This window comes from Miniopterus schreibersii, assembly GCF_964146895.1.
Source record: "Miniopterus schreibersii genome assembly, chromosome: 12".
In the NCBI taxonomy this organism is placed as follows: Eukaryota; Metazoa; Chordata; class Mammalia; order Chiroptera; family Miniopteridae; genus Miniopterus; species Miniopterus schreibersii.
This window is the reverse complement of record NC_138112.1, coordinates 10460873-10488770: the sequence shown is the minus strand read 5'-3', so window position 1 is coordinate 10488770 and position 27898 is coordinate 10460873. Positions and strand designations below refer to the sequence as shown.

Sequence of the window (27898 nt, the reverse complement as noted above, 5' to 3'; positions counted from 1 at the left end):
ATAAAACTCAAAAACTGGAGGAAGTCATGGATGAGTGAAGAGCTAAAGACACATTTTTAAGGGACTACTGGCATTCTTCCCAATAAGGTAAATGTTTTGACCAAACTGAAGGGCCATGAGACATAGCCTGACTCTACCCCTGCCTATAAGTTAAAACCAGTGTGCTCTGGACTGGCCAGATAATAGGTAAGACAGAAGACAAATCATTTCTCTAAAATCAGACCTACCAGTCCTGGCAAGGTAGCTCGGTTGGTTAGAGCATCATCTTGATATGCCAAGTTTGCAGGATTGATCCCCAGTCAGGGCACATACAATAATGAACCAATGAACACATGAATAAGTGAAACAAATCGATGTTTCTCTCTCTCTCCGCCCCCCTTCTTCTCTAAAACCAATAAATAAAAATTTTTTAATGAATAAATAAAATCAGACCTACCAAAACTATTAAAAGCCATCAGATAACTCTAGTCTGTTTATCTCTTCAGCATCAATTATGTCCTACCCAGGCCTATAGTGCTCACTTATGGGACCCGTGGAGATCTGCTTAACATTTCCTGCCTGGCTGAACTCCTCATTTCTGACTCCTGGATGCTCTTTGGCTGAATATTCCCTCTAATTTCCACCTTCAAATAAAATTAGCTGACAGTGTACATTTCCCATGCATGTGAGCACTTGAAACAGATTGGCTGTTTCCCCTGATTCCCTCTGACCTTAATGACTAGGCTCGCTGACCTGTGTCCCATACCAGACTCTGAAGCCAACTGACACCCTGTCAGTGACTTGCCCACCCCAACCACCCAACTCTGTGGGGTGCAGTGACTCAGCAGCAGATCTGCTCTGACAATAATCCTGCTTTTCCTGTAAACTGTAGCCCTAATTATGGGCCTGTCTCTTCTACTTTATTGTTATGATGTTTGCTATTTTTCTAGGGAAACTGTTTTATTTTAATGTGTTTGCTGCTTGTTGTTTTTTAAGCCAAGCTCCTACCTCGTTCTGCTAGCTCAGTCATTGGCTCCTTACCTTATTACTCCATGCTTCAGTATTTTTCCAACTCCCTAGTTCTTTTGAGATTTGAATTCTGCTTTGCCCACTATTTTGGAACCTGGGGTCTTGAATCCTGGCTCCCAGGCCATGCTTTTACTACCTTCTAACAGATTAATGCCTAAATAAGCAGCCAGAAGCCAGAGAGCCACTGGATGTTATGGTCTTGAAGTCTGGAAAAAACCCGAGTGCCTTCTATGTGCCAGGCACAGAACTCAAGATGCTGCAGGGAGCAAGGCAGGCAGAGCTCCTGCCTTCATGGAGCTCACATTCTTGATGTGGGGAAACGTGATAGAACAAATAAGCAAATAAAATTTTTTAAAAAAAATATATCTTTATTGATTTCAGAGAGAGGAAGGGAGAGGGAGAGACAGAGATAGAAACATCAATGATGAGAGAGTCACTGATCGGGCCCGCAACCCGGGCATGTGCCCTGACCAGTAATCGACCCCCGATCGCCTGGATCCTAGGTCGACGCTCAAACACTGAGCCACGCCTGGCCGGGCAGCAAATATAATTCTAAGTAATGAGTATTATGGGATAAAAATGCTCCTTCTGCCCCATGCCTACTGCTGGCCTTCTGTGATACCTGAAGTTTATATGAACTTCTCTCCTATCAGCTGATGAGAACTTCCCTGAATGTTCCCCTTAGTTAAAATAGTTCCCATCAAAAATCTTTTAGAATCTGCATTTGGAACTTTTGACAATTACGTTGTAAAATCAGTGACTAACCTCACTAATGCTGGTTGGGAATCCTTTAGCAATTATGGGATCTCCCCTTGCACATGATCATAGGAATCTTTCCTTTGACTGGGAAGCCCCGGACTCTACACGTGCAACTCACATGACTCCTGCAACTTCCTCTTCCTTGTGGCTGTGCTACTATTTGGGAAAAAAAAAAAAAAAAAGTCTACTTATTTATAAAATTGCATAGAAAGGCAGGGAAAATAGCAACACATCATCAATAAATATAGGCTTTAAAAATCTTTTCTGAGTAGCTAATTTAAGTGCCCAATTTAAAATTCAAAAGCTATAAAAGGGCACAGAGTTAACAGGATCTCTCCCCACCTTTTCTTCTTAGTCACCTAGTTCTTCAGCTCAATCCAACCTGTTGCCAGTTTCTTGTGTGTCCTTCCGGAGATACTGTACCCACACATAAGCAAATGTGGAGATATTCTTTTTCTTTCACACAAATGGTAGCTTACTCTACACACTGGTCACATTAATTTTTCAATAGACAATGGATCTTAGTTTATTTCATACACATAAAGCCATTTCATTCTTTTTAATAGGTAAATGGCATTCTAATGTATAAAGATAACTACAATTTATTTAAATAGCCTCCTATTAATGGGCATTTAAGTTGATGCTAATTTTTTGCCTTTGTAAACAATGCTGCAATTACAATTCTTGTGACATGGATTTTTAATGTAAAATGCACTCTAACCTGGACATTCCATAATTCTGTTTTCAACTATCTCAATTTTGTACATTTGTAATTCTGTATACCAATTTCCTTTTGAAACAACAGAGGCTTGCAGAGGTACGCCTGAAATTCTGTGTTGAAATAAAAATTTCAAAACTTCTGGGGGGCAGGATGAACTGCAATGGCAGGTGTTGTCCTCATCAAGATGGCAAAGTGCCACCTTAGGAGCATTTTTTTATTCTATTATTAAGTGTTTCTTTTTCTCAAAGTTCCTATGTTGGCCAAATGTGGTGAAAGTAGGGCAGCCGTGCTGTCTGATTCAGGTAGAAAACCTAGCACACGCTGTACCACACAAGCATATTGGAAACCTTGCTCTTCTGGCTCTCTGGTGGCCTCCCACAAATGCTGAGAGTCACGCTGCTCCTGTGGAATCGAGGCAACTCATCAAAGGAAAGCAGCTCTGGGATTGGTCAACAGCACAAACCTCGTGGCCTCTAGTTTCCTTTCCCTAAGAACTCAGCATTAAGAAGCAACTCTAACCAGTCACTAAAGCACATGCTTAGGAAACGGTTGTTTAGGGCAATGATATTAAGGAAACTTTACATTTCATAGGCTGTTGGAATTAACCAGAACTTCTCTCAAAGACATAAAAGAAACTGTGAGTGAAAAATCACAGTAGTCACCTGGCTATGTGGATGAAGCTCTTCAACTAGAGGAAATCAAGTGCTGGCTAAAGAGCTGGAGACGAAGGTGCTTCCAAGCGGCTTCTGACATTGATTCAACTAAGGTAAGTGTTTGGGGCAGAAATGGTAGAGGCGGGAGACACGAGAGCGAGAGAAATACTTCTCTCGCAACCCCAAGTGTAGCCACTGGGTTCACACATGTTCGATAAGAAAACTCCTAAGGGCACCACTAGGAAAGCTCTGGATTGAACTGGAAGCCTTTCCTGGGGGGGGGGGGGGGGGGGTCAGTTTTGAACCTGAGGGTGACCTACTGTCCCTGGAGGTCTTAGATAGGTGGCTGGGCAATTAGAAGTTCCCGGTTGAGGCAACCAGATGGGATGTGGTGGGCACCTGAAACTCTTGTCTTTTAAGGTTCAGGTGTGAATCTAGGTTGGTGGCAGTCTACCTAGGAGCTATATTTTAGAAAGAAGTGCTGCCCTTGCAGTCATTTCCCCTCCCACCCCCTGTCCCCAACCCGTCCTTTCCAAAGCATTTGCTTTCAACTTGTGAGGCTGCTCAAGGTTTTGCCTATTACGGAGTCACGGCCACTCAGATTTTTAACATATATGCAACTCAATGTCACAATTCAAGGTCCAGACTTGATTTTATAACTCAGATACAGATTGGCTACTCATAACTGTACCATATTTAGCTGATGCCTATTTTAAAGTTTTGCTATTCGACACTGAAAATTTGATCCTCGATTTTACCATTTGCAAAATGAAAAGCGGAGTCGGATTAAATGATTTCTAACTCTTCTTTTCATCAGTCTTACATTCTTTGAGTCCATGAAATTTCTTTCTTATACACTCTCTTTTCCTTTAAGTAAACATAACTTGGAATAAAGAGGAATTCCCTAATGCTCATTTATCTCAGAGCCATAGAAGCATTTTATTTTTGTTAGAAATTTTCTTTCAGCTCTAATAGCGATCACTTAAAATTTTCATACTCTCTCAATAGCAGATAGAAGCCTCTGCTACTTATCCAACTATTTTCCCTTTCACATAATACTATATAATAGTTCCACATGCATATCCCACTATTACCACAAATATATGCCTAAAACCAAACTATTCTAAACATTTGCCCCAAAAAGTAGTTCCTCTGCCCCTAAACCTACCCTTTTTTTCCAGTTGCATTCACACTCACTACGTCATTTTGGACTTCTCCCTTTTCTTAATTCCATCTCCATTAAGTGTATCCAGTCAGTCACAAAACTTTGGTGATTATTAATTCACAGTATTAGTAATACTCGCTCACCTGTCTTTTCTTTTTCTCTCACTATTTACTCCATGATTTCATGTCAGAGCTCCCATGTAGGTCTTCAAACTTGTGTTCCTGCCTCAATCCCTCCCTTTCCAAACCATCCAATAACCTTCACAGTATTGGCTTTTCCAAAATAGGATGTTCTCCACGTCACTTCGTGTTAAAAAACAACAACCCAAACAAACAAACAAAAAACTTCACAGAGGCCACACTGTGTATAAGCTCAAACTCCTTCCCTCTCTCCCTACTTCCCAAATTTTCCCAGAACTCTGTTTATGCAGTTCCACCGATATGCCCTTCCTTATACTCTCTGCTTATCAAAATATTATTCGTCATCATTTTCCCACTTAAATGCCCCTTTTTGAAACTCAGTCATCTTCTACGCAGACTCCCCAACCACTCCAACTTAAAGAGATTCCTCTGTCCTCTGAACTTTCATCGCATTAACTACCCATACACACATTTAACACTTGTAAATTCTCGTCTTAGTTTCTTCCTTTTCTTTCCATTTTCCTATGTTTCCATCTCCCCAGCTACACAGTAAGGTAATTAAGGGCAGGGCTGTGTTCACATAATGGTTCCTGATTCTAGAGGAGTCAGGCTGTCTACATTTCAATCCTTGCATCGTTACTTACTATATTTGTGGTCTCAGTTTTCTCATCTGTAAAATGGAAATAGTGACAGCTATTCTCTCATAGGGGTTTTGTGGGCATTGTATGAGAGAACACATGCAAAATATTAAAATTGTGCCTGGAACGTGGTAGGCATTCACCAAATGTTATCAGTTATAGTTATGACTCATGTCTCTTACCTCTGAAGGACCTAATACAGGGTCCCGCCCTATAACTCTGCTTAATCAATATTGAATGGAATTCAGCTGAGTCAATGGAGGGACATAAGGTAGGCTGCATGGGCAATATATTGTGGAGTAGGGGAGCTCCCTGGCTTCTCAAAAATCATGCCAAAGTTGCCATCGCTTATTGCTGCCAGCCAGCCAGCCGGCCAGGCTCTAATTCCCCGCCCGTCCCTAGCACTGCTCAAGAGCCCTTTGAGGGTCTGGCTCAGGGCACAGGAGATGCTCTCCCAGACCATGCTTCCTTCCTGCCAACAGACACGGGGCTGGCTGCCCAGAGCAGGTTGCCAGGCTTCCTGAGGGTCTTAAAGATGGTACTAAAAGTGGGGGCCAGAGGGCTTTCACATGCTCCAGAGAAGCCTACGAGCCAGCTATTTTATTGACGACCCCCAAGGCTGGCCTACGGAAGGGGAAAACAGACTCGAGGTGCTCCCTTTCGTCTCCCAGGCAGTGTCAGGGTGCCCCGGGGCACCAGCCAGTACAATGCTCTCCGCTGCCCCCCCCCAATCATCATCATCATCAGATCGCTAAAGAGCAACAGATGCGGGCCAAAGAGGCGAGGACACCTGTGCTGCTCAACTAAACCATAAAGGTAGTTTATTTACTTATTTTTTTTTAGAGAGAGAGAGAGAAAGAGAGACCATGAAACTGGAAAACATAAAGTTTGAGCCGCCACAGTAAGCATCATGGGCATCACAGTAGACCAAGAACAAATCCGGGCTTAAACCGCATGGGCCCTACGCGGAGCACCTGGGAGAGGCGAGGGGCTTAGTGGCGGCGGAAAGCGCGCGGGAGGCATGGACCCGGCTGCGGGAACGAGGCTGCGCCCTGGCGGCAGGCACCTCCGCGCGCGCCCGGCCCAGCCGTGCGGGGCGGGAGACTCTCTCCAGCCTCCGTCTGCCGACTGACAAAGGGGCTGTACCGCGCGGCGTGGCGGACCTTCAACGAGATAACGCGGTTCATCCGCGCTGCCCAGCGCGGGGCGCGCGGCGGGCCCCACCCGCGCGAGCGCCCTTCCCTCGCGCCCGAAGAGCTGCGGGATTCCGCCCGCGGCCGGGAGCCGGGCGCCCGGCGACAGCGCCGCAGGCCCCCAACGCGGTGTCCGGGCGGCTGGCCTGGGCGCGGGCCGCCGTGCGGTCCGGTCGGAAGCCCCCGCCCCCAGGGCCTCCGCGCTCGCGGCGCGGGAGCCCGAGTCCGCGCCACGGCCGCCTCCCCCACCCCCCGCCCGCCTCCCGAAGGGGACCTGGACTCGTCCCCGGCGCGACGCCCACTCGGACCCCCGGCCGCTTCCAGCCGGGCCACCTTCCTTCCCGAAAGGAGCCCCTCCCCTGGAAGAGCGCCGGCCGCTTCATTTGTTTAAGTTCCCTCCTCGGCCTGGCCAATGACCGCCGTGGGTTTTCCTCGCCGCGGCGCATTGATAATAAGCGAACCGCCGGGGGAAAGTTGCCCTAAGAAGGCGGCCTCGATTCCCTTGACTGCCCAGGGATGACCTGCGGGGAAGGCGCAGCCGCCCGGACCCGCGCCCCCCCGGCCGCGGCTGGGGGAGCGCGGACGCGAGGTGGGGACGCGGCGCCGGGCCGGGCTCGGGAAGGGGCGCGGGGGGCGGGGGCGGGGGCGCCGGGCAGCCCCCGCGGCCGGGGCGAGCCTGACGGGCTCCGGCGGCTCCCCTCACCCCGCTCCACGCCTCCCGGGTTTTCCCCTTGGCTCGGGGTTTCCTGTTTCAGTTCTCGGTGATCTCCAGCAGCAGGTGCTGGTTTGCCAGCCGCGGCCCGGGAGGCGGCGAGGGAGACGGGAACGAGGGAAGGGGCGGAGGCGGCGGCGGCGGGAGGTCGAGGCGGAGCGGGCAGGCGGGCGAGCCGGGTCCGCTGGCGCCCGCGGAGCAGCGGCGCGGGCGGCGCGCCTGAGCCGGGCCGGCGGGGGGCCGGCGGGCGGGCGGCCGGCATGGGGGAGCCTCCCGCTCGCCCCGCGCCCTAGCAGCGGCGCTGCGGCCCAGGGCGGAGGCAGAGCGGCCCGGGGCCCCGGGGCCGCCCGCGTCCGGGACGGGCTGTGATGGCCGCTGAGACACTGCAAGTAGGTTGAGCAACGCGGCCGAGGCCGTGCGCGCGTGCGGGTGAGTGGTGCCAGCCCGAGCGGGGGGCGCGGGGCCGCGGCCGGGGGAGGCGCGCGGGGCGGGCCGGGCCGGGCCGAGCCGAGCCGAGCCGAGCCGAGGGGGCCGCTGTCGCTGCGGCCCCGCGCCGCTCGCCGCTCCGTCGCGCGGTCGGCCATGCCGGGTAGCGGTCCCCAGGTTTGTGCCTCGGGAAGGGGTGGAGGGGCCACCGCGGCGAGCTCGGTCCCGAGGGAGCGGGCGAGGGGAGGGACGCGGGCCGGGAGGCCGCGCCGGAGCGCGGGCGGCGGGGCTGGGGCGGGAGAGGCGGCGCCGGCGACCTCCAGGCCCGGGCGGGTCGGACGCCGGGAGGTTGAGTCATTGGGCGCCCGCGGCCCCCGGGGCTCGGGTGGGGCGAGAGGAAAGCCGAGCGCATCCTCCCCGTCCTCGGCGCAGCGCCGCCGGGATCCGGGGCGCGGCGAGGCCGGTCTCCTCGGCCCCGCGGCCTAGGGCGCCGGTCCAGTCCCGGCCGCCCCGGGGCACGGCCGCCGAACATGGAGGCGAGCTCGGCGCCGCCGATGGAAACGGACCCGCAGCCCTGCTCCTGCGGCTCGGCGCCTCGCGCGCTCGTGGGTGCGGCACCGGCCGACACCGCCAGCCCCAGCCCTCGGCTCTCCTTGCCCACCCGGCCCCGCGCCCAGGCCGGCGCGGACACCCTCCCAGCTGGCCCCTCGCCGGCCCGCAGCGCCGCCCGCACTCCCGCCGCCACCCCGCGTGCCTGAGCCCGGCCGCTGCGCTTTTAACTCCGTCCAAAGCCGTGTGACACGTACAACTTGGGGGCTTGAGTCCCGCTTTTCTGCCCTCAACGGCCTCATCCTTCGCCCCCTTTAAATTCCTTAAAACACAGCCTTAGGCTCTAAGGACAGCTGACTCTAGCTGAGCTTCCTGCCTTTGGGGTAATCGATAACAATCCTGGGGTGTGCCCCGTGTTTTGGGATTAAGAGGTGAAATGCTAACTCAGGTTTAGGGAAGGTTTTCCTACCGGATGCAAGACTGTGTGGGAATATCCCCAGGCCCCTGAGGCCCTTGTTGATTCAGATCCTTTATATATTTCTAACCATCTTCCAATAGGTGCAGAAGTACTTCGGGCTAAGAACTGTATATTTAGAAATTTGGGAAAGTACTTCATTTCTTCACTTATTTCATCATATTTTTCCTAGTACATGTTATAAACAGAAAACAGTGGCTGTGCCTCAAACCTATTTTTTGGATTTTCCAAGAACCACAAGAGGTCACAAATGTTTGTATTTTTAAACTGTTAATATATTTAGGGTTCAGTGGGTAACACTTCCATTTATTTGATCACTTACAATATACAATTAATTTTAGTAATTTTTTAATATTAGTGTTATCTGATATTTGAATATAAAAATAGCAGAAGCAGATACTTGTGAAATTATCGTAGTTTGATAACCTGAAGAAGATGCCTATTTCAGACTTTCCTCTCTCTTCACCTGCTTTCTTCCAATTTGACATTCTTATTTTAAATTTCCTAAAATCTGTCTACTTGAAGCTACCCTAGAACTATCAGAATGGTCTGGTAACTGTCTATAATTCAAAATGTTTATTTGACTATTTACCTTTTCAAAGTAAGTTGCAGTTCTGCCTCTAGCATCTGGTCATCACAAAAGTACTTGAACACTGTAAGTGAAGTAAAATGAACTTCTAAACAAAACAACAACAAAAAAGCCAGTATTTTTTAGCCTGCATTTAATAATGAAAGTCTAATGAAACTACTTTATTATAATGGAAAATATTAAAGGATAGGAAACAAACTTGGAATGTTTGTATGCTGATGAAAGTTTTTATTAGTCACTTCCTTTTACAACACTGTTGTTTTAATTACCAGACTAATAAAGATATCCTTTATATTAATGGCTTCTCTGGAGCTATGTTTTTATGGATTATATCCACCAAATTGTACCCCAAGTGGTTAATGGAAATTGTATTTTTTTTAAATGTTTTTCATTCTATAGCTGGGTTACCTTGTCTTCATTCTAGCTGACCACAATAGTTTGGACGTTAATTTTATTTTCTATCACATATAAAAGTTGCTATCATTTTATAGCTTTTTATGCCATTTTATACCCTTTTATATCATTTTATACCTTTCATGTTTTTCGTCGTCCTTGTACATAAATCCAGAAGAATTCTTTCATTCTGATTTGATTGCAGTTTTAAAGAAACAAGCAAGTTGTGAAGTAGGGGGTTTTTATTCTTTCGGTGTTAGAATTTAGGATTGTAAACTAATCTGTAGTTACTGTTCTTTTGAGACTGGTAAACTATTCCCTCAGCTAATAATTATTTAGTATCATCTAGGTGCTATGTGAATCCCCTGACCTGTAAAAGGAGATTATAACCAGATAGAGCATAATGCTAGATCAAATGTCCTCCGTGACAGGAGGGAACTGGGGAAGGCCGCATGGCAGGCCTCAAAGGTAGGATTCAGGTACAGGCACACCTCAGAGATATTGCAGGTTCCTTTCCATACCATCGCAATAAAGCCAGTGGTAATTTTTTTTTCAGGCTAGGGTCTTGCTTTCAATTTGTAAAACAAAAAGCAACCTCTGTGAAGCACAATAGAGAAGCAGAGTAAAATGAGGTGTGCCTGTAGGTAGAGCTTTGTGCGAGTCATTTCTAAATGAATGGAGTCAAGGGACCCTGGCAGGAAAGCAGGGATTGGGTGGCCTATTGTGTTCAGGGCATTCAGTGGGTAATGGGAATAGTGGGTGATTAAGGTGGCAAAGATAGTTTTGGGGGTATAGTTTTTGGAAAGAGAAATATTAAGTAACAAGGTCAGTAAATAACAAAAATTTATTAAATCAGGATTCTAAATTTAAACCAAAAATATTGAGATTCTAGGGTTGGATCTCAAATGTACCAAATTTTCTAAAAGCTTTTCTTGTTTTTTAAGTGTTAATATGCCTCATGAACCTACAACATATAAAATCTTATGCCTTGGCAAACCTATAATGTTGAGATTCATCAAAAACGTTATCATTGCTGCTGTATCACTATTTACAGTTCAGGGAAATGATCAACAATTGAGAATGTGATTTTTAAAAATCTGTTTCATCCCAAAATATACTCAATATCTTGGTCATTCAGTATGATTTTCTCTCTTTAATTTTTCTATCTGACAGAGGATTGTTTTACTTTTTAAAAATGAAAATAGGGAGTAGCCACCCATAAAGCATAGTATATATGATTTTCCATCACAACACTGACCTTAATTCTTATGCTCAGCGAGCTAGCCTAAAGCAAAGCCCACAAGCACATTCTGAACATTCAGAGTATTCTGCTTTTAAGATTATCAAGTGGCTAAGGGTTAACCCCCCCTCCCCCCCCAGCTCCCCTCACCTTTTGCCTGGCTCCACCTTGCTATTCACGCCTCAGCTTAGATCTCACTTGGGTTACTCTGTTGTGGTTTAAGACTAATAACTTATCCTTGCTGTTCTAAGTGTTCCATCTGTATTAATGCATTTAATACTTACTACACGCCTATGAAGAAGTATTTTATTACTCTTTTTTTTTTTTTTTTTTTGATGAGGAAACCAAACCACAATGTGGTTAAATAACTTGATGGGTCTCACAGTTAATGGCAGAGCGAGAGTTCCAACTTAGGCGGAGTCCCTGTTTTAACCAAATATTGAGGTTTCTGGAACCTAATACATGTTCATAAATGTATCTGTTGTTGTGAGGTTTATATAAGATAAAGGAATCATCTTTCTTGGGAGTTTGTTTCTTAAAAGATACATCTTTTTCTTATATAATTGGAATTATACTTTTCATAGAGCTTTGTATCCCACCTTCCCTTCCCCTTTTAACATACAATAAGGATTTTCTTATGCCATTAAAAATATTTCAAACATTTTCTTCCTAGGAACATGTCATTTTATTTAATCATTCTTCTATTTCAGTTAACATTTGGGTTTCTTTTGCCAACATTTTAATATTAAATTGAATATCCCAGTAAAGAAACTTTTTTCTGCATCTGTGTTCTTAGGATGGATTCCTAGAAGTAATCACACAAGATAATAAGTAAGTTTTAAGGTTTTTTATGCCAAAAAGCTTTCCAGAAAAATTGTGCTGATAAATACACACCCATTAGCAAAGAGTGAGAGTGCTGATTGCATACTGTGTTTGAATGCACTAAGTATTAACTTTTAAAATTTTAACAATTTTTTAGATGAGCTTCAATACCTAATTTAAATATTTTTCCAACTTATATGTTAAATTATTAAAGTAGTACAAGTTGATTAAGAAAAAGCAAAGTAAAAAGAAAATTAAGCCCTCTGGAATCTCATTACCCAGAAATAACTTCTGTAAATATTTTGATAAATATTTTCCTAACAATTTTTTATTCCTGTAGTTGTACTTTATAGGATTTTCACTTGGGTTTTAAAGTAAAACAATATAAGCATTTCCTAATTCCCCAGTTTCATGCAAAATTATTTGCTTACTCCCTGTACTTTCAAAATACTGCATATTTTCCACAACACTTGCATTTTTAGTGATATTTAACTGTTTCTTCTTTGTTTCTTATTTCTTTTCTGCTGTGTCTCTGCTCTTTATCTAGAAAACAGAGAAAATACTACCTACATCATAAGCATTAACTGATAATATGAAATGTCGACAACAGTTCCTTATACTATGCGTAGGATTTTTTCTTATCTTGTTCATAGTCTCTAGCCTCCCTGAGGGTAAGGACTCTGTCGTCCCAGTCTTTTACAGAGTTTGGCACAGGTAGAAAACTTCATGAATGTGTTTTTATTGTTAAAGGCCAGATAGTACTTTAAATAATAATAATCAGCTGTTGTGGGTAGGATGAACAGAAGTCAGTACATGGTTAAGAGATGGGACACAATAATGCAGAGCAGATAACACAACTGTTGCTACCTAAACATTTTTTAATTAGAATACATAATGTGATTTCTTAAGGGGCCGTACACGTTTGCCTTGTAAAATATAATTAGCCTTATCTACCCCACTTAACTGGGGAAGGATATTATGAACGTGAATTTTCTAAAAAGTTAGTCTTTAAAGGCTTTCAAGAGCAAAACATTTTAACAATTTTAAATGGAAGAATGTGTACAACATGCATTATATTTTCCTACCTTCAAGTAATATGTGGCCTGTAATTTCACTTAATATGAAATATAATAATAGCTAATGTTTATTGGGCATTAGTACGATACCAGGCATAATATTAAGCATTTACATTGCCTAATTTGGGTTTATAACAATTCTGTAGTTTACACTGTTGTTTTGCCTATCTTCCAGGTGATGGAGCTCATGCCTAGAGATATTAACCTTACTGATGTTACTGAGATTTCTGATTTATCCTAAAATAGCAGTACTTATCATGCTTTTTTTTTTTTTTTAAAGATGGGCAACAGGACTCCATGATTTATTTTGATTTATATCAATGATTCAATGATTTTTGGTGTTTTCTCGATGTTAGCTGTTCCTTGCTGACATTGTCACTCCCTCCTTCTAATATGCAGCAGATATCTGCTGTGGGCTTTGAAACTGTATAACCACAGCTAATATTATGTCCAAAATAAAAGTATTTAGGCAGTGATTAAAAAGGCTTTTAGGATACTCAGATAGTCTAGGTTGCAGAACTGAAAGATTGTACTGTATAGAGAGAGCAGGTAGAGCCTCTGAAATCAGCTAAACCTAGGTTTGAGTCCCAGCGTTGCCCTGGCTGTGATCCTAGGCGAGACCAAGTTTCTCTTTGATTTTTCATCCATCAAACACTATGCACTTTGCAAAGCTGTTTTTGTTGTTTCAAGACAATAAGTGTAAAAGCTCCTGGCACATAGAGGGCACTCAGTATTAAAAAATGATTTAACAGTATCAATTGGATTGGACAGAAATTTTATTTTTTCTTTCTACTTATTCACTGGCTCCTAACTGTGAGGAGTAATTGGGATTACCAGATATAAATTTTCTATAAAATCAAGTTTTCTGTTACTGCTTTTAATGCCAGGTGTTTCAGATTGTTCAAAAGGCCTTCAAGCCTATTACTTCTTTTAGGGCGAAGCTAAAATTAGTTTTTGTTCTTCGTCATCTGTACTCATTTCCTATGCAGAATTTTGTGGGCTTAATTTTATCCTGTTCTGTGACTTCTCTGCTTCAGATCTTAGCTTTTTTGTCCACTTAAAGGGAGCAGGTTTCCCGAAATAATTGAAGTTGCTTCCTCATTGTTGACTTAGATGTTTTTGTTTTGTCTTTAAGTCATCATTTTCTTTGATTGCCCCACTTAGTTGATGATTATGTATTAGATACTTTTTGGAACTTTGCTGTAATGTTCAATGATTAGCACAGCTCTAAAAAGCTTCAAATGTGCAATAAATTATTTTTATAAAGTAGGTATTATTTCTGTTTTTATGAAGAGAGAAAAATGCCTTAAGTAACATAAAAATCATGGGCATAAAGTATGTTAAAATTAGCAATATCATACATAGGAAAAAATAGTTTTTAAATAGGGGAAATGTTTTCTAAACTGCATTTCTATTATGTTGACTGCTTCATTTTATCACATTTTCAGATACAGAAAAAGTATAAAATGATAGTGAAAAGCATCTATAGTTCTTACCTAGAGATATAACTTAAAGTTTTGGTATCAGTGGTTTCATTTTTTAAAATCATAGTCAATATACCCATCCTATTTAAAAATTACATGAATATGTAGTTTCATTCTGTTTGTTCAAACATACCATGTTTTCCTATGTCATTAAATATACTATTAAAAGATTAGTTTTATTGGCTGAATGACTTTCCAACATATTCAAGTACTTCAATTTAATCAAGTTCATATTGTTGAGTATTTAGAATGTGACAAGTTTTTGTTGTTAAAGAACAGTGTGATAAATGTACACGTATATAGTTCTTTGTAGACACTGATGAATATATTTTTTAACAAATTCCTATATGTGACCATGCAAATTGTCTTCTGGAAAAGTTGCACCAATGTATATTCTTATCAGCAATACAAGAGTATCCGTTCTCTGCTCTTATCACCATTTTCCCACACAAACCTGTCTTCGTTCTTTTGATTGACAAGAATGAGCATAATAGTGCTGAGAAGCCTATTCTGTAGTATCCAAGAGACTGAGTTTGAGTTCTGTTCTAACACTTACTGGCTATGTGATCTTGGGCAAATTTCTTAATTTCCCTAAGCCTTAGCTGCTTTGTCTGTAGAATTGTGGTAATAGTACCTGTTATGATGGTAATACCATATAATATCATGGTGTGGAGATTAATCGATAATGTATAATTGAAGCACTTAAGTCTTTGAGAGATATTAGAATGAGATTTATTAAGAATGAGATTCCCCCCCCCTCCAGCCAGTGTGGCTCAGTTGGTTGAGAGTCGTCCCATGTACCTAGAGGTTGCCAGTTGGATACCAGGTCAGGGCACATGCCTGGGTTGCAGGCTCGACTCCCCACTAGGGGGCATGCAGGAGGCAGCTGATTGATGATGTTTCTCACTGATGTCTCTCTCTCTCTCCCCCTCCCCCCTTTTCCCTCTCCCTTTCTCTCTCTAAAATATCAATAAAAACATTTTTTTTAAAAGAAAGATTTTCCTTCATATTTTATACTTCATATACCTATATTTTATACCTGGTAGTGGCTGGTATAAAAGAAAGTTATTTTTTAAATACCCATCTACCTTTAATAAACTTTTATATACTGTTAATTAAATTAAAGGACTTAGTCCAATACTTTTTTAGTTAAGTCTCTTGATTTTCAAGATATATCATAGTGACCCAATAATATGAATTTTTTCAATATTGTAATTCTTTTTTTCTTGTCTTATTGCATTGGTTAAATCAGAGAACAGTAGTAATAGTTGTCATTTGGGCTTAATTCTTATTTTAGTGTGACTTCCTCCTTGGTATTTTATTTTTTAAGTTCTGGTGGTTGTTGTTTTCTAACACAGGTTTCCCCTGCTTTTATACACACATTCCTGAAAATATCTATAAAAAGTAAATGTGAGAAACTTTAAAAGAGATGTGCATACTATGAGAAGTTTCCATTAAATTCCTAAGAATCTTTTAGACATATCTGTAAAAATATTTTTTCATTATTTGACTGTTTAATTGAATATGAAGTTTAAGTGCTGAAATTTACTGCTTTCAGCCCACTTAAAGATCATGTCCTTGTCTCAGTGATATAAACTTTGAGACCTATACTCTTCTTTTCACTATTGTTACATCATTTATAAAATATTAGCAAAAGTAAATGAAACAGTTTTGCTCCCTGGAATAAAACTGTTTTCAAATGAGGTCTCAGAATCAAGGTCCCAATGCCCTCCTTAGTCAGCCTCTTAGGCATCTTTCAGAACACTATTTGAAAACTGTCCCCCCCCCCCAAAAAAAAAAAAAGGTTGAAATCATTTAAAACTCCCACAATGACAGTGCTACTGAAATTGAACTTTTTGGAGGCCATCAGGAAGACCACTTTGTGGTATCATGAGATTTTTAAGTAGTTTTTGTACGGATGTCCTAATTTAGCATGTTTTTTAAAATGATTAAGCATAGCAATGTATACTATAAGAAAATATGTTATATGTGAATCTAGGTAGTGTCTTCCTATCCTGTTAACAAAATTTTGGTTCTGATGTCTCTTCCTTTTTCTACAGTTTTCCATCCATCCAATACTAAATTTTTAAGTACCATCTACATGCTGATGACTACCAAATTTCTATCTCCAATCCTGATTTCTCTTTTTTACACACTGTCTTGTGGACAGCCCCCCTTGGATAGCTATTGGTATCTGAAATGAAAATGACCTTACACAGAATTTTTATCTTTCCAAATCTTCCCCACTTCAGTGTTACGACCATCTTCCTAATTTATTTCTGTTTTTAATTTTATTTCCTTGCCCAACTTTACTTTGGTTTGTTTGCTCATTTTAACCTTTCCATTTTAAATGTTAAGTTCCTTTATTTCTTGTTTTTTATTAAATACATTTACACTATTATTTTTCTTTGAGTATTTGTTTTTCTATCTTCTACAGGTTACAATTTTATTGTCATCCATTTCTAAATGTCCATAATTTTATTCTTAATTTTTCTTTACAGAGTTATTTGGAAGAGAGTTTTAATTTACAGATACTGGGTTTGGGGGTGGGGTGTTAAAATTTGTTTTTAGCTCTCTGCTATTTTCTCATTTTTTATGTCATGGTCAGAATATGTTTCCATTCTGCTGGTTTGAGTTGGTCTAGCACAAATGCATGTCTGTATCTCAAATTTGAAGTCAAGCAACTCATAGTGAATGATTTGAGTACTTGAGATGTAAGGGTCATTTTTATTGTTGTTTAAATACTTTATATCCTGGAGTTTAATGCCAGCATCATTATATAAGGCCTGTTGATAAGAGAAGTAAATCTAATGCTTTGGATTGCCAGAGCTTTTTGTCATCTTTGTGGATAGAATGATGGAGCTTTCACAAATAAGCTGATTGCCCAGTGTGCTTTAAAAGTAGTTGAGTTCCTTGAACAGAATTTCTCTGCTTGTAGATCTCCACACCTCTTAGCCCTGGTGTTCTCCCTTCTGCGTGTTTCCTAGCATTCCCTGGGGTTTGGAAGAGCCAGCAGCTGTGGTTCCTCCATGACCCTCCTCATGCTCTTGACCAGTTTACTCGTATTTCAGAGCGCCTCTTCCAAATACTTCCCACTTTCACCCCCAGGATTGTAAAGCTTGGGTGGGGGGGGGAGATTAACTCTTTCTTTCCTGACCTGGTTATGGGTGGATGAATAAACCAGCCAAGAGAAATAGCAGAATTATAGGAATTAACTCCGCATTCTTGAAAATGGAGAATGTGCCAATTCTAGTAATTCCTGTAAGAAAATTAACCAAATTTTTTTTTTCTAAAGAAAAAAATGCTTCAAATTACTGCCTTTTTTTCCCATTAAGTTCCCTATTTTTCAGTGTTCTACCAGGTCTTTGATTACCTTAAAGAGAGATCCTCTGATTGGTCCTCAAGTCTTTGAAAACTCCCTTTTGAGTAAGAACATCAGCAGGGAACATTCCTATTCAGAAGGAAGGTTTGGCCCAGCGGTTAGAGCCTCGGCCTGCAGACCGAAGGGTCTCAGGTTCGATTCTGGTTAAAGGCACGTATGTACCTCGGTTGCAGGCTCGATCCCTGGCCCCTGTCAGGGCGCTTTGGGGAGACAACCAATCAGTGGATCTGTCTCACATCAATGTTTCTCTCTCTCCCCCACTCTGAAAAGGCAATGGGAAAAATACCCTCTGGTGAGGATTTGAAAAAAAGGAGGTTTGAATAAGACTAGATTCAGAGTATAGGTAGTGTATGTTTAAAGTATGGTTTTGAAAAAACATCAGGAATCTGCTTATAAGAAAAAAATGTCATCAAGTTAATTTTGTGCGTTTGGTTGAAGCAGGAGGTTTGGCTGCTGGCCTCGGTGGCTGGGAAGCAGTGCCAGGTTGGCAGCTGCAGCGTAGCTGGGAGACCCTCCCGTGTGTGTGCTGGGAGGGCACCTGAGCGCAGACACAGGTGGGGAAGGCGCTGTGCAGCTCCTGACTGACAGCCAGGAGCCTGGTGCAGAGGCCGGTGGGGAAGGCGCTGTGCAGCTCCTGACTGACAGCCAGGAGCCTGGTGCAGAGGCCGGTGGGGAAGGCGCTGTGCAGCTCCTGAGTGACAGCCAGGAGCCGGTGCCAGTCTGGCAGGCTTGCTGTCGGGTGCTGAGTCTTGGGCCCGATCGTCCCTCGGAATGACAGGTGGATCATAAGTGTTTATTTCCTACTTTGCTAGCAAATGAGTACTTAAGTTTTATGTGCATTTTAATTAGGTACTTATTTGATCATAAACACCCGAAATAGGACAGTTCAACATGGATTTACATTTGATCAAAATTCTGAAACAATTTTCTTCTCAGTGCCTGATGGCCTCTACCTCAACTTTTTGTATTAACTCTTAAAAAGATAATCAGAATTATAATCGAAAATAAAATGACCATTTACTTACTTGAGAATGACTGGTTCTGAAGACTAGTTTATTTAATTGCCAAATCTTTGCTGCCCAGTAGCCTTTTGCTTAGGAAACGCGCTGGGTCGGGCCCTCGCGGAGGGAGCTGGGCTGGGCGGGCTGCCCCCCTGCGCCCCGGTTCTCGTCGTCTGCCTCCCTGGGCTCCGCACGCTGTCCCTGCGGTGGTCACCCCCTTCCTCTGGAGTCCTCCACACCTGGCGTTTGTCTGATCCTTGCTCTGATACCCGCACTGACCCGTCACTGGGAGCCTGGTTTTCGGTGGGGAGGGATTGGAAGGAGCCGCCTGGACGGGCGCCTTTACTCCGGCAGGTGGCAGCCCCGAGCCCGGGTGCCTTGGGGGCCGGGGAGGAGGGTGGAAGGTGGGGCAGGAGAGGGGGCAGCAGCGCCACGCGGGGACCCCCTGCGCCCTGGGGCCCGCGGGCCGCCCCGCGCCTTCCTCGGGCGCCACTGTCGGCCCCGCGGGTGTCGGGGCGCGGGGGGCTGTGAGGCTGAGGGTGCCCCAAGGGCCCTTCCGCGCTTCTCTGAGGTTCGTCCTTTAGTCACTCGCCGTGATTCACTCGTGCCCGGCGTGCGCCCCTTTCTCGCAGTCCTCCCCAGCCGCCCAGAACTGCCTGTCTGCACCACACCCCTGTCCTGCCAAACATGAAGAGTTCGCGTGCCCCCGCCTCTGCCTCGGCAGGCTTTCCAGGGTTTCGTTTTCTTAAGCAGGAGTTTTGGGCCTGGATTCTGCAGTTCCCCAAAGGGTCCATGGATAGCATTTGGGCATCCTATGCTGCTGGGTGAGAAAAGATGTGCATCTTTATATTCCTATCCTCTAAATGAAACTTGGCCTGTCCCTTAATTACGAAAGTAAGCAACGAACCCAGTATTAATAACAGTATGTAGGACTTTGTCACCCATGTCTCTTATTTCTTTCTCTTTTTTTCCTGCATAATTTTAGGTACCAGTCACCTTGGTTTGAACTGTGATAAACCTTCCTAACTTGTCCTCTTTGAGTTTCTTGCCTCCTCAAAACTGATACAGTTGGAGTTGTCATTTTCAAAGTACTTAAAAAGACGTCATTAACGTTCTCAGAAGCCTTCAGCGGTACCCCATTACCTTCTAAAATGGGTGTAGAAATACTTCATTCCCTATTTTTAAAACTTCCCATAGCTTCCCAAGACCAAAGTTGAAACTCTAGTGTGGCGTTCGAGACTTTCCCTGAACTGGCCACGTAATTCTGTATATATTATCATCTCTCGCATCTCCGGGCCTATGATTTTGTTGCTCCGGGCGAAAATCTTGTGTTTCCCTCCCTCACCCCACTCCCCATCTCCGCCCTGCACAGACGCGCACCACAGCGTCTGTAGGAATGTCATCACCATCATTCGGTCCTTAGCTTAGTGTCAACTCTCAGGACCTTCTCAAATCTAAGCCACTGTCTTTGTCGGTGACATACCTCTATGAACAGCATTAATTCCAACATGCCCTGTGTTATATAGATATTCATTTGTCTGCTTTCCCTAGTATAAATTTTATATTCTTTAGGGTAGCAGCTGTATTTATGTGGGTACCTCTCTCATCTTCCTCACATAGCATTATTTCTTTCTCATAGGCATTCAGATAAATGTTTTTTTGAGTGAATACGTGAATTCATTGAATACTAGCTTAACCTCTCACTTATTTCAATTGGGTAATCATTCTGCTATTTTCCTGCCTTTCATCAGAGTATTATTTATTAAATGTATTAGTTGTAAACAATTTTAAAATAAAATTTGGTCTACTAGCTAGCATGTGTAAAAATGCCGTAAGTAGCAAGGCACTCTGTGTTTAAATGATACTACTGTCAGTAAATTCCTCAGCCATTAAAATCTTTACATAAAAGATTTTGTTAACAACTATTTAAGGGAGATAACTACCGTGGAGTTAATCTTTCAGTAGTTAAGAACAAAGATCTTAGGAGGAAGATAACTCTGAAAAGCGTACCAGTTTATTACTTTAGGAAAGTCTGTGCCTAGAAATTAAAATGTTTTTGAGGTGGGAAGAGATGGCTGCTCTTTGTCTGCGGCCATTTATTTTTAAGTAATTTCTCACAATCCACCATCTAGGTTGTTAAACCCAAAGAAATGTTTTCTCATTTTCCACCAGAAACTGTTTCCTCTCAGGTCCTCTTATATTTTCTATTTGTCCATTTTCTCCCTCATCCCATCACTCCTGTCCACCATCAGATCAATGTACTTTTTCTAAATCACTGGTTTTAACCGTTTTTATCCTCATGTTCCTTACTAAGCTTTCTCACATTACCTTCCAATTGCCCTCAGTAGCTAAAGTGTTATATGACACGTCGTCAGTTTTTCTTACAAAAAAAGATAGGTATGTTTAGCTTTTCTAAACTTACGTTATTACCCTTTCCCTCTGAGAGACATTCTAAATTATTTAACAAAATTCACATGGTTAAGCTCATGAACAAAGACCTAGCATAGGGCATTTGAACTCCAGGTCATTTGATAGTCTGGTTCTATAAACATGTGGTAAGAAGAGCTAATGGGACACAGTTGTAGCCTTTGCTTGCATAGTAGCCTCTTTTTTTGCATACTCTTTCCCATTTAATACTAAAGAGAAAACTTTTAGAATTAGGTTAATGAGAACATAAGACCATGAAAAAGAGGTTTTCTATTTTTTTGTATTGCAATTGTACTTTCTGTGCAAACTTTTTAAAGAAAACACTTTACTATGTGCCAAGCACTGTTCTAAGTTTATGTATATTAACTCCTTTGATCTTCAAAACAACCCTTTGCTGTTGGTGTTGTTACTACCTCCACTTCATAGCTGAACAACCTGAGACAGAGCTGTCCCGCAGCGTGCTTGGTCACTGGGTTAGCTGGCAGGGGGGCTGCAGGGTGAGGTGTTGGCTCCTACATCCCTAAGTTACGGGATTTCCCTCTGGCTCGTTGTCTTTTCTTTGAACCACATGCTGGAGTAAACTCTACCCTGACATTTATACTAAGGGTTCAGGGACACTTTTCAGAATACCAGTACATCAGAAATAATGGTGCCTGTGTAGAAACACATGGCCCAGTCTACAGTCTAGTCTAGCTCCCTTTGGTACATACACTGGGCAGTTGGTTTGCCAACGAGAAAAAGTTTGGGTGAAATACCATATCCCTTTTCTAATGTCAGCAGAATAGTGGTGCCCAAATGTGGCAAAGCAAATAAGTTGAAGAAAATGACTATCTAATCTTAAAATTATTGATATAAAAAGTTTTAGGGAAATATCAGCATATATAGGGGTGAGCAAACCTAGGTTTACAGTTGTTCATATGGAAAATAATACAGTAATGAATAAATAATATAAGAATAAACTCTGTGTTCTACATACAACTGTAAATCTACTTTGCCCGCCTTTGTATAATCCTTCCAAAATGTAGTCATGTTTCTGTATTAGGTAGTCTGTTAATAGACTTCACAATATTAAATCAAAGAAAAAAATTATTATATTATTTTAATGAAATCCACATTTCAGGGTTTTTTCTTAACTCATGAAGGAGGAGAATATATTTCTGTACATGATTTTTAAAGACTGTATAGTGATATGTGCATATACATACATGTATATAAACATAATTTCATGTAGCTAACACTTATTCAGTGTTTAGTATATGCCCGGCACTGTTCCAAGTGTTCTAATTACATTGACTAGCTCATTAAATTTCAAAATAAACATTTTTTACAACTGAGGAAACTGAGGCATGGGGAGGTAAATTTGTCCAAGTTGGGGTGTGTGTGTATGTGTGTGTGTGTGTGTGTGTGTGTTGTATATCTATGTGTGTGCACAACCTAACCAGCAATCAGTATAACGCTTAATAATAAAGCACTAGAGGCATTCCCATTAGCATCAGGGACAACACAAAATAATCAGTGTCATTTAATATTACAGTGTAATGAGATAAAAGTATGGAGCAAGAGATACAAACATTGATAAGGAAGAGACAATCTGATGATTTTATTATATGCCTGGAAACCCAAGAGCCTCAATATAATGGGGAAAGAAAAACCCTCCATTCACAAGAGCAAAATGTTTTTAAGACAAGTTTAATAAGAAATTCCTAAGTCCCCATTAAGAAATCTAGGTAACTATATTGAAAGTTAGAGAAAATTTTAAACTGTTCTTGATTGATATAATCAGAAGTGCTTTTTAAGCAGGTATCACTGCAGCACAGACTCCATCAAACTCCCAACAGCTTTTGAGTTAAAACTTTTCAGAACAATTCTAAAGTATCTGAAAGCATGTACTGCATATGCGAAAACATCCAGGGTAATATGAAAATGAGAAGAACTAATGATAGATTTGCACATGCAAGGTACCCAATATGTTATAAATCTACAGTTTTTAATGGTACAGGCAAAGAAATAGGTAAAGATCAATGTAACACAATTGGAAGTATGGAGGTAGGCCAAGCTTATAAGACATTAGTATAAAATTGAGTCATGTCACTTCCTCTTCTCAAGCCCTCCAAAGGTTTCCCACCTCAGAATAAAATCCAAGTTCTTGCTGTGGCCTGTGACCTTGCTACTCAAAGTAGGGTCCCTGGACCAACAGCAACAGCATCAGCTGTGAGCTCCTTAGAATGTGGAAATCCCACACCCCGCCCCAGACTTCCCAAGTCAGAATCTTCGAGATCCTCATATCTTTAGATGCTTTGTAAAATTTGAGAAGCATTGCCCTTCAAAGTTCTACGTGACCTGGCTTCTCTTCACCTTACCTTTCTGACCTCACCTTCTGACTCAGCCACTTGCTCACTTGCCGCCAGTCACACTGGCCACCTCGATGACCCAGGAACATACTCAGTCTCAGGGCTTTGTCCCTAATCCTCCCTCTTCCTGCTGCACCTCTCCTTTCACTTCATTTAGATATGGGCACAAATACTACCTTACGGGAGAAGCCTTCCCTCGTTGAAAGTTTTGTGGCATTTCCATCCCCTGACGTGTATTTATTGTTCATATTCTCTCTCTCCCCCACCCCACACTACGCTCTGAGCTTGGTGGGGGAAGGACTTGCTTTGTTCTGGCTGTAGTCTCAGAGCCAGGCCCTAGGAGCATCCCATTTGCTGAATAAAACTGGTATTAAAACTTGCAGATAAGATCTCTCAGAGTTTTGAAGGGGGAGAAATTACAGCCAACTCTTGTTTTTCATTGTAGGTATGTTCTAAAAGTTGCTGCAAATACTGAACAATTGCTCATACAGGGAACACGGGATTAGGCTCTTGTGAGCCACAGGGCAAAACATTTTCACGCACCAATTGGTACACCCTGTTGTACATGTATTGCTGTTTACACCTTATTTTATAGATACTGTTGATTCATAACACTGAACTCATGACCAGCAGCACTGTAATCAATGTCTACAAAAGCTTACCTAACATTTTCTCCACTTCACAGCCTTCTTGCTCTTAGGAACAAATAGGTAGCACTTCAGCACTTGGGGGCCATTTAAACAGCAAATTCACCAACAAAAAGCACAAAAATGCAAAAAAGTATCACTAAATAGTCTTTTTTAGGACTCTTGTTTACAGTAGGAGAGCTGAGATAAGAAGGGAAAGCCTCACTCTGTTCAGCCTCAGCAAGGATATGTGCCTTGGGCATCTCACATTTTCTACCTCTCTGCGCAGGCATGTCTGTAGAATGACTCCAAAGTACCATGAGTGTTAATTTTGGGTTACAAATTTTACTAAGTAGGCAAATTTGCAAATAGAGAATCCATGAATAATGGGAACCAACTATCCATCATTCTTTTAATAAGTGTTTGTTGTGTTTCTACTATGTATCATGCTCCCAGACTTATTTATCAAACCCTAACCGTGTCAGGTCGGGCCCTGTGCAAAACTTAAATAATCCAAAGGTAAGTTTAACTGTGTACCAGGAAAGTTTTCATGGCAAAGTTGGGTTTTTAGCTGAATCTTTAATGATAATGGGTAGGATTTTAACATGTGAAGCTGTGGAGAAAGGTGTTTTAGAAGAAACTTTTAAGTCAGTGTTTTTAAACTTGGCTACACATTAGAATAACCTGGAGTATGGCCAGGCTTCACCCAGACCAAAAAATAAATAAATGTCTAAGGATTAAACTCTGGAATCCAAGCCCTGTGTTTTCAACCTCCCCCGATGATTCCAATGTGTAACCAAACTGTTTGGCTGGAGTGCAGGTCATATAAAGTAAGTAGAGAACAAATAAATCTGAAGAAGAGGTTTTGGCCCCGATGCTGAAATGCCATCATTTACTTAGCACATATTTATTAAGTGCCTGTGCGTGCCAGGCACTCTGCTGGGTGCTGCAGATAAATCAGAAAATAAAACATGAGTCCCTGCCCTATCCGAGTTCATAATTGAATTGCATTGGCAGCTGTTTAGGATGATTCATGTTCTAGATTTAACTAATTATAGTATATGGTGGTTTGTATTTAGAAGGGATCTTGTCCTAAATGCTCAGAATAATAAATTTAATGTCTGAGTTATTACCTCTCCCTCTGGCATGAATAGAACTCTCTGAAGAAAAATTTTGTTAACAAACTTTTGTGCTAATTTCACTGAGCATATTTTCCAACAAAAGTTCATTTTGTCAGCTACTCAGTGTTTTTCAGTTTCTTGCACCCTGGGACAGTTGTCTAAAATCAAGGGCCATAGGAAGTATTAACTCAAGCATTTTGTTTTCCCATCTTACAAGAATTGTTACATAAGGAACTATTTTCTATCTTGATCATTAATAAGAACTTATATTTTGATCAAATTATAATTAACAGAGAACTTTTATTGGGTCATAGTTGGTTGACAGTTCCTTTTGTGTTATTTGCGTACCATGCTTTGTTTTCCTGAGTTCCTTTCCATTTAGTATACTACTATTACAGTCTCTTCTAGACCATTAGCAAGAACAGACAGACCTAATGATAGAGCCCTATTTTGTAAAAATATATTTATTTCAAAGGGAGAGGGGGAGAGAGAAACATCGACGAGCAAGAAACATCAACATAGATTGGCTGCCTCCTGCACGCCCCCTACTGGGGATTGAGCCTGAAACCCAGGTATGTGTCCAGGAATCAAACTGTGACCTCCAGGTTCATGGGTTGACCCTCAATTACTGCTGAGGCTGGAGCCCTACTTTAATTCTATCTAGTACAATTATTCTTTATAGCCTAAATCTGTCAGTTTCACTTTAACAATGCTTTTGGTCAAGGAGCTTTGAATTAGTTTGCTAAGCAGAACTACTTAACACCTAAAGAACAAGACTTGCACCCATCCCCAGCTGCTACTGCAGCCTGAAGGTGTGATGTGCAGATAGGCGCACATACTGGGGGGGAAGTGGGGAGTGTCATAGAGGAGAAGGAGGGAAATGAAGTGCAGGGGTGTCAGGAGAGAGGACTTCTGACTAGGCTTTGATCACGCTAATGTAAATACTGACATTACCAGACGACATACAGTGTCATTTAACCACCATCCAGTTGTGATATAATTCCAAGAATGTCTTGTACGTACTTTATTACAAAATTGCACATTTTTTGTCAGATTTTCCTCAGCATTTCAATTATACTGAGTATAACTGTGCCTTGTTAACGTGGATGATACCACATGCTTTCTACTTTGTTTCGAATCACGTGTGCCCTTTTTCTCTCACGAATTTTCTCTCCACTACTCCCCCAAGTATCAGTTGCTATAGTAACCTGTTACATCAGCGCTTTGGGTGTGACTTGTACTCCCGACCTTTGCCAAGACTCCTTGTTCCTTGAGTATGTACAAGTTTTATAGGAATTTAAGCTAATCTGCTTAAAGGCTTGTCTAATGAATTTTTTAAAATACTAAATGGGAAGCTAATCACTGGGAAATAGTTGAAGTCTAAGAATATGGGTTATATTGTCACTTAAAATGACTATAGAAAAGTTTCCTTGTTTTTAGGCCACCGGGAAGAAGTACTGCTTTTGTGGATTTATTTAGTATCTGTCCCTGAACCCTAAAGACTGGTGAGGGTTGTCTGCTCTTAGTGGTAGGGTACTGGAAGATTAATCAAACTCGATGAATTTTATTTTGAGAAGCATTTTATCTTTATTACAGAATTTTTCTTTTCTTTTTTTTTAATTTTATCCCTTCATATGTATTTTTAAAGTAGTCTTATCAGAGTTAATGTATGTAAGTCTTTTTATCACTTTTTTCCCTTAATGGTTCTTTATAACAAAACTTTACCGTTAACAAAACTTTACTGTCGAGGATATTGAGGGGCCCTTTTTCCTGCCTTAGCTCTGAACCAGCTGAGAAATAGAGAAGCCAGGCAGGTGGACATCAAAATTAATAGCAGCACTTTTTTTTTTATAGAATTATTGCAGAACATGACTTAAGATCACAGCATGAAGAGCTCAGTTACATTGAACCCCCAACTTAGAAAGCTTTAACCCCTCTGCGTCAGGCAGTGCTGGAGAGCAAAGCAGCCTTGCACTTAGCGAGCACCTACCTGGGCGGACCCTGAAGAGAGATGCGTGAGTGAGGGTCTGGGCTTTGCGCCCACAGTCCTCTTTCCAGACTTTCCCATCACGTCACTCATCCTCAACCGGCGCCACTCTAGGTGGGAAGTTGAAGCGAGAGGAGACTGCATGAAAAGACCTCATCGCCGAGAGGCCTGAGCCCACTCCCTTCCAGAGCAGCAAACAGCCCCAAGGGCAGACCCTGGGCTGCACGGACATTGCAGGTAGCTGAGGGCCCTTTGATAAGCTCACCCTGTCACAAAAGAGGAAAACTAGCAGGGAGCACTTTTGCTCACGTGAATGCCTGCATTCCTATTGTCAGGAGCCTGTTTACTGGCCATAATTTTCACTCAAATGTCTTCTAGATACCAGCACACTGCTGCATGTGTCGGGGTTTTTTTTTGGATGATGGCTCTGCCCTCAAGAAGCTTACAGCCTGGTTTGTAAATAAGTGCTTTTATTATGCTGTACAGACCCTTTGTGTTACAGACATTCAAAGGAAGTTGGACAGCAGTAAAAATATGAGCTAGTCCAAGGTTTTATGGAGTAAACCTTGAGCGGGGCTTCGAACAGCAGGTGTGATCTGGGAAGGTGAGGCATTGCCAGAGGACACCTAAGGTGGCTTTCCCTGTGCTAACCCTCCCCTCAGGTGAAATGGGAGATAAGATTACAGGGCCTGGAGGGGCCCAGCTTATGGAAAAAGCCTTGAAAACAAAGCAGAGAACCAGAGACTCATGGTTTGCTGCTGAGGCTTTTGAGCATAAGAGAGGTGTCAGTAAAAGTTACTTTGGCAGGGATGTACCTAGGGAGTATTCGAGGAAGGAAGGAGTAAGTAACTTAAGAAAATAAAATATATTAAAACTCTCATGGCCCACCTGACCTCCTAAGTATAATAACCCAGAGATTAGAGTTAGTGCCTGATTGATTCTGTTCCATTCTTTTACACC

At 42.4% G+C, this 27898-nt stretch overlaps 1 protein-coding gene across 4 annotated transcripts in view; it reads left to right on the top strand.

The window, feature by feature from the left end:
* Positions 1-6724: 6724 nt before the first annotated feature.
* The window catches only part of ZC3H12C (zinc finger CCCH-type containing 12C), a 57126-nt gene continuing 35952 nt past the window's right edge, over positions 6725-27898 (top strand). The window contains exon 1 of one of the 4 annotated variants that reach the window (XM_081155185.1): positions 6725-6866. Coding sequence is in view for 1 of the 4 variants with exons in the window: in XM_081155184.1 (XP_081011310.1) it covers positions 7358-7378 (21 nt within the window). In the remaining 3 variants the exon portion in view is untranslated. Of the gene's footprint in view, positions 6867-7272; positions 7419-19176; positions 19251-27898 lie in introns of those variants that run through there. The other 3 variants (XM_081155184.1, XM_081155186.1, XM_081155187.1) reach the window with 3 other exon arrangements.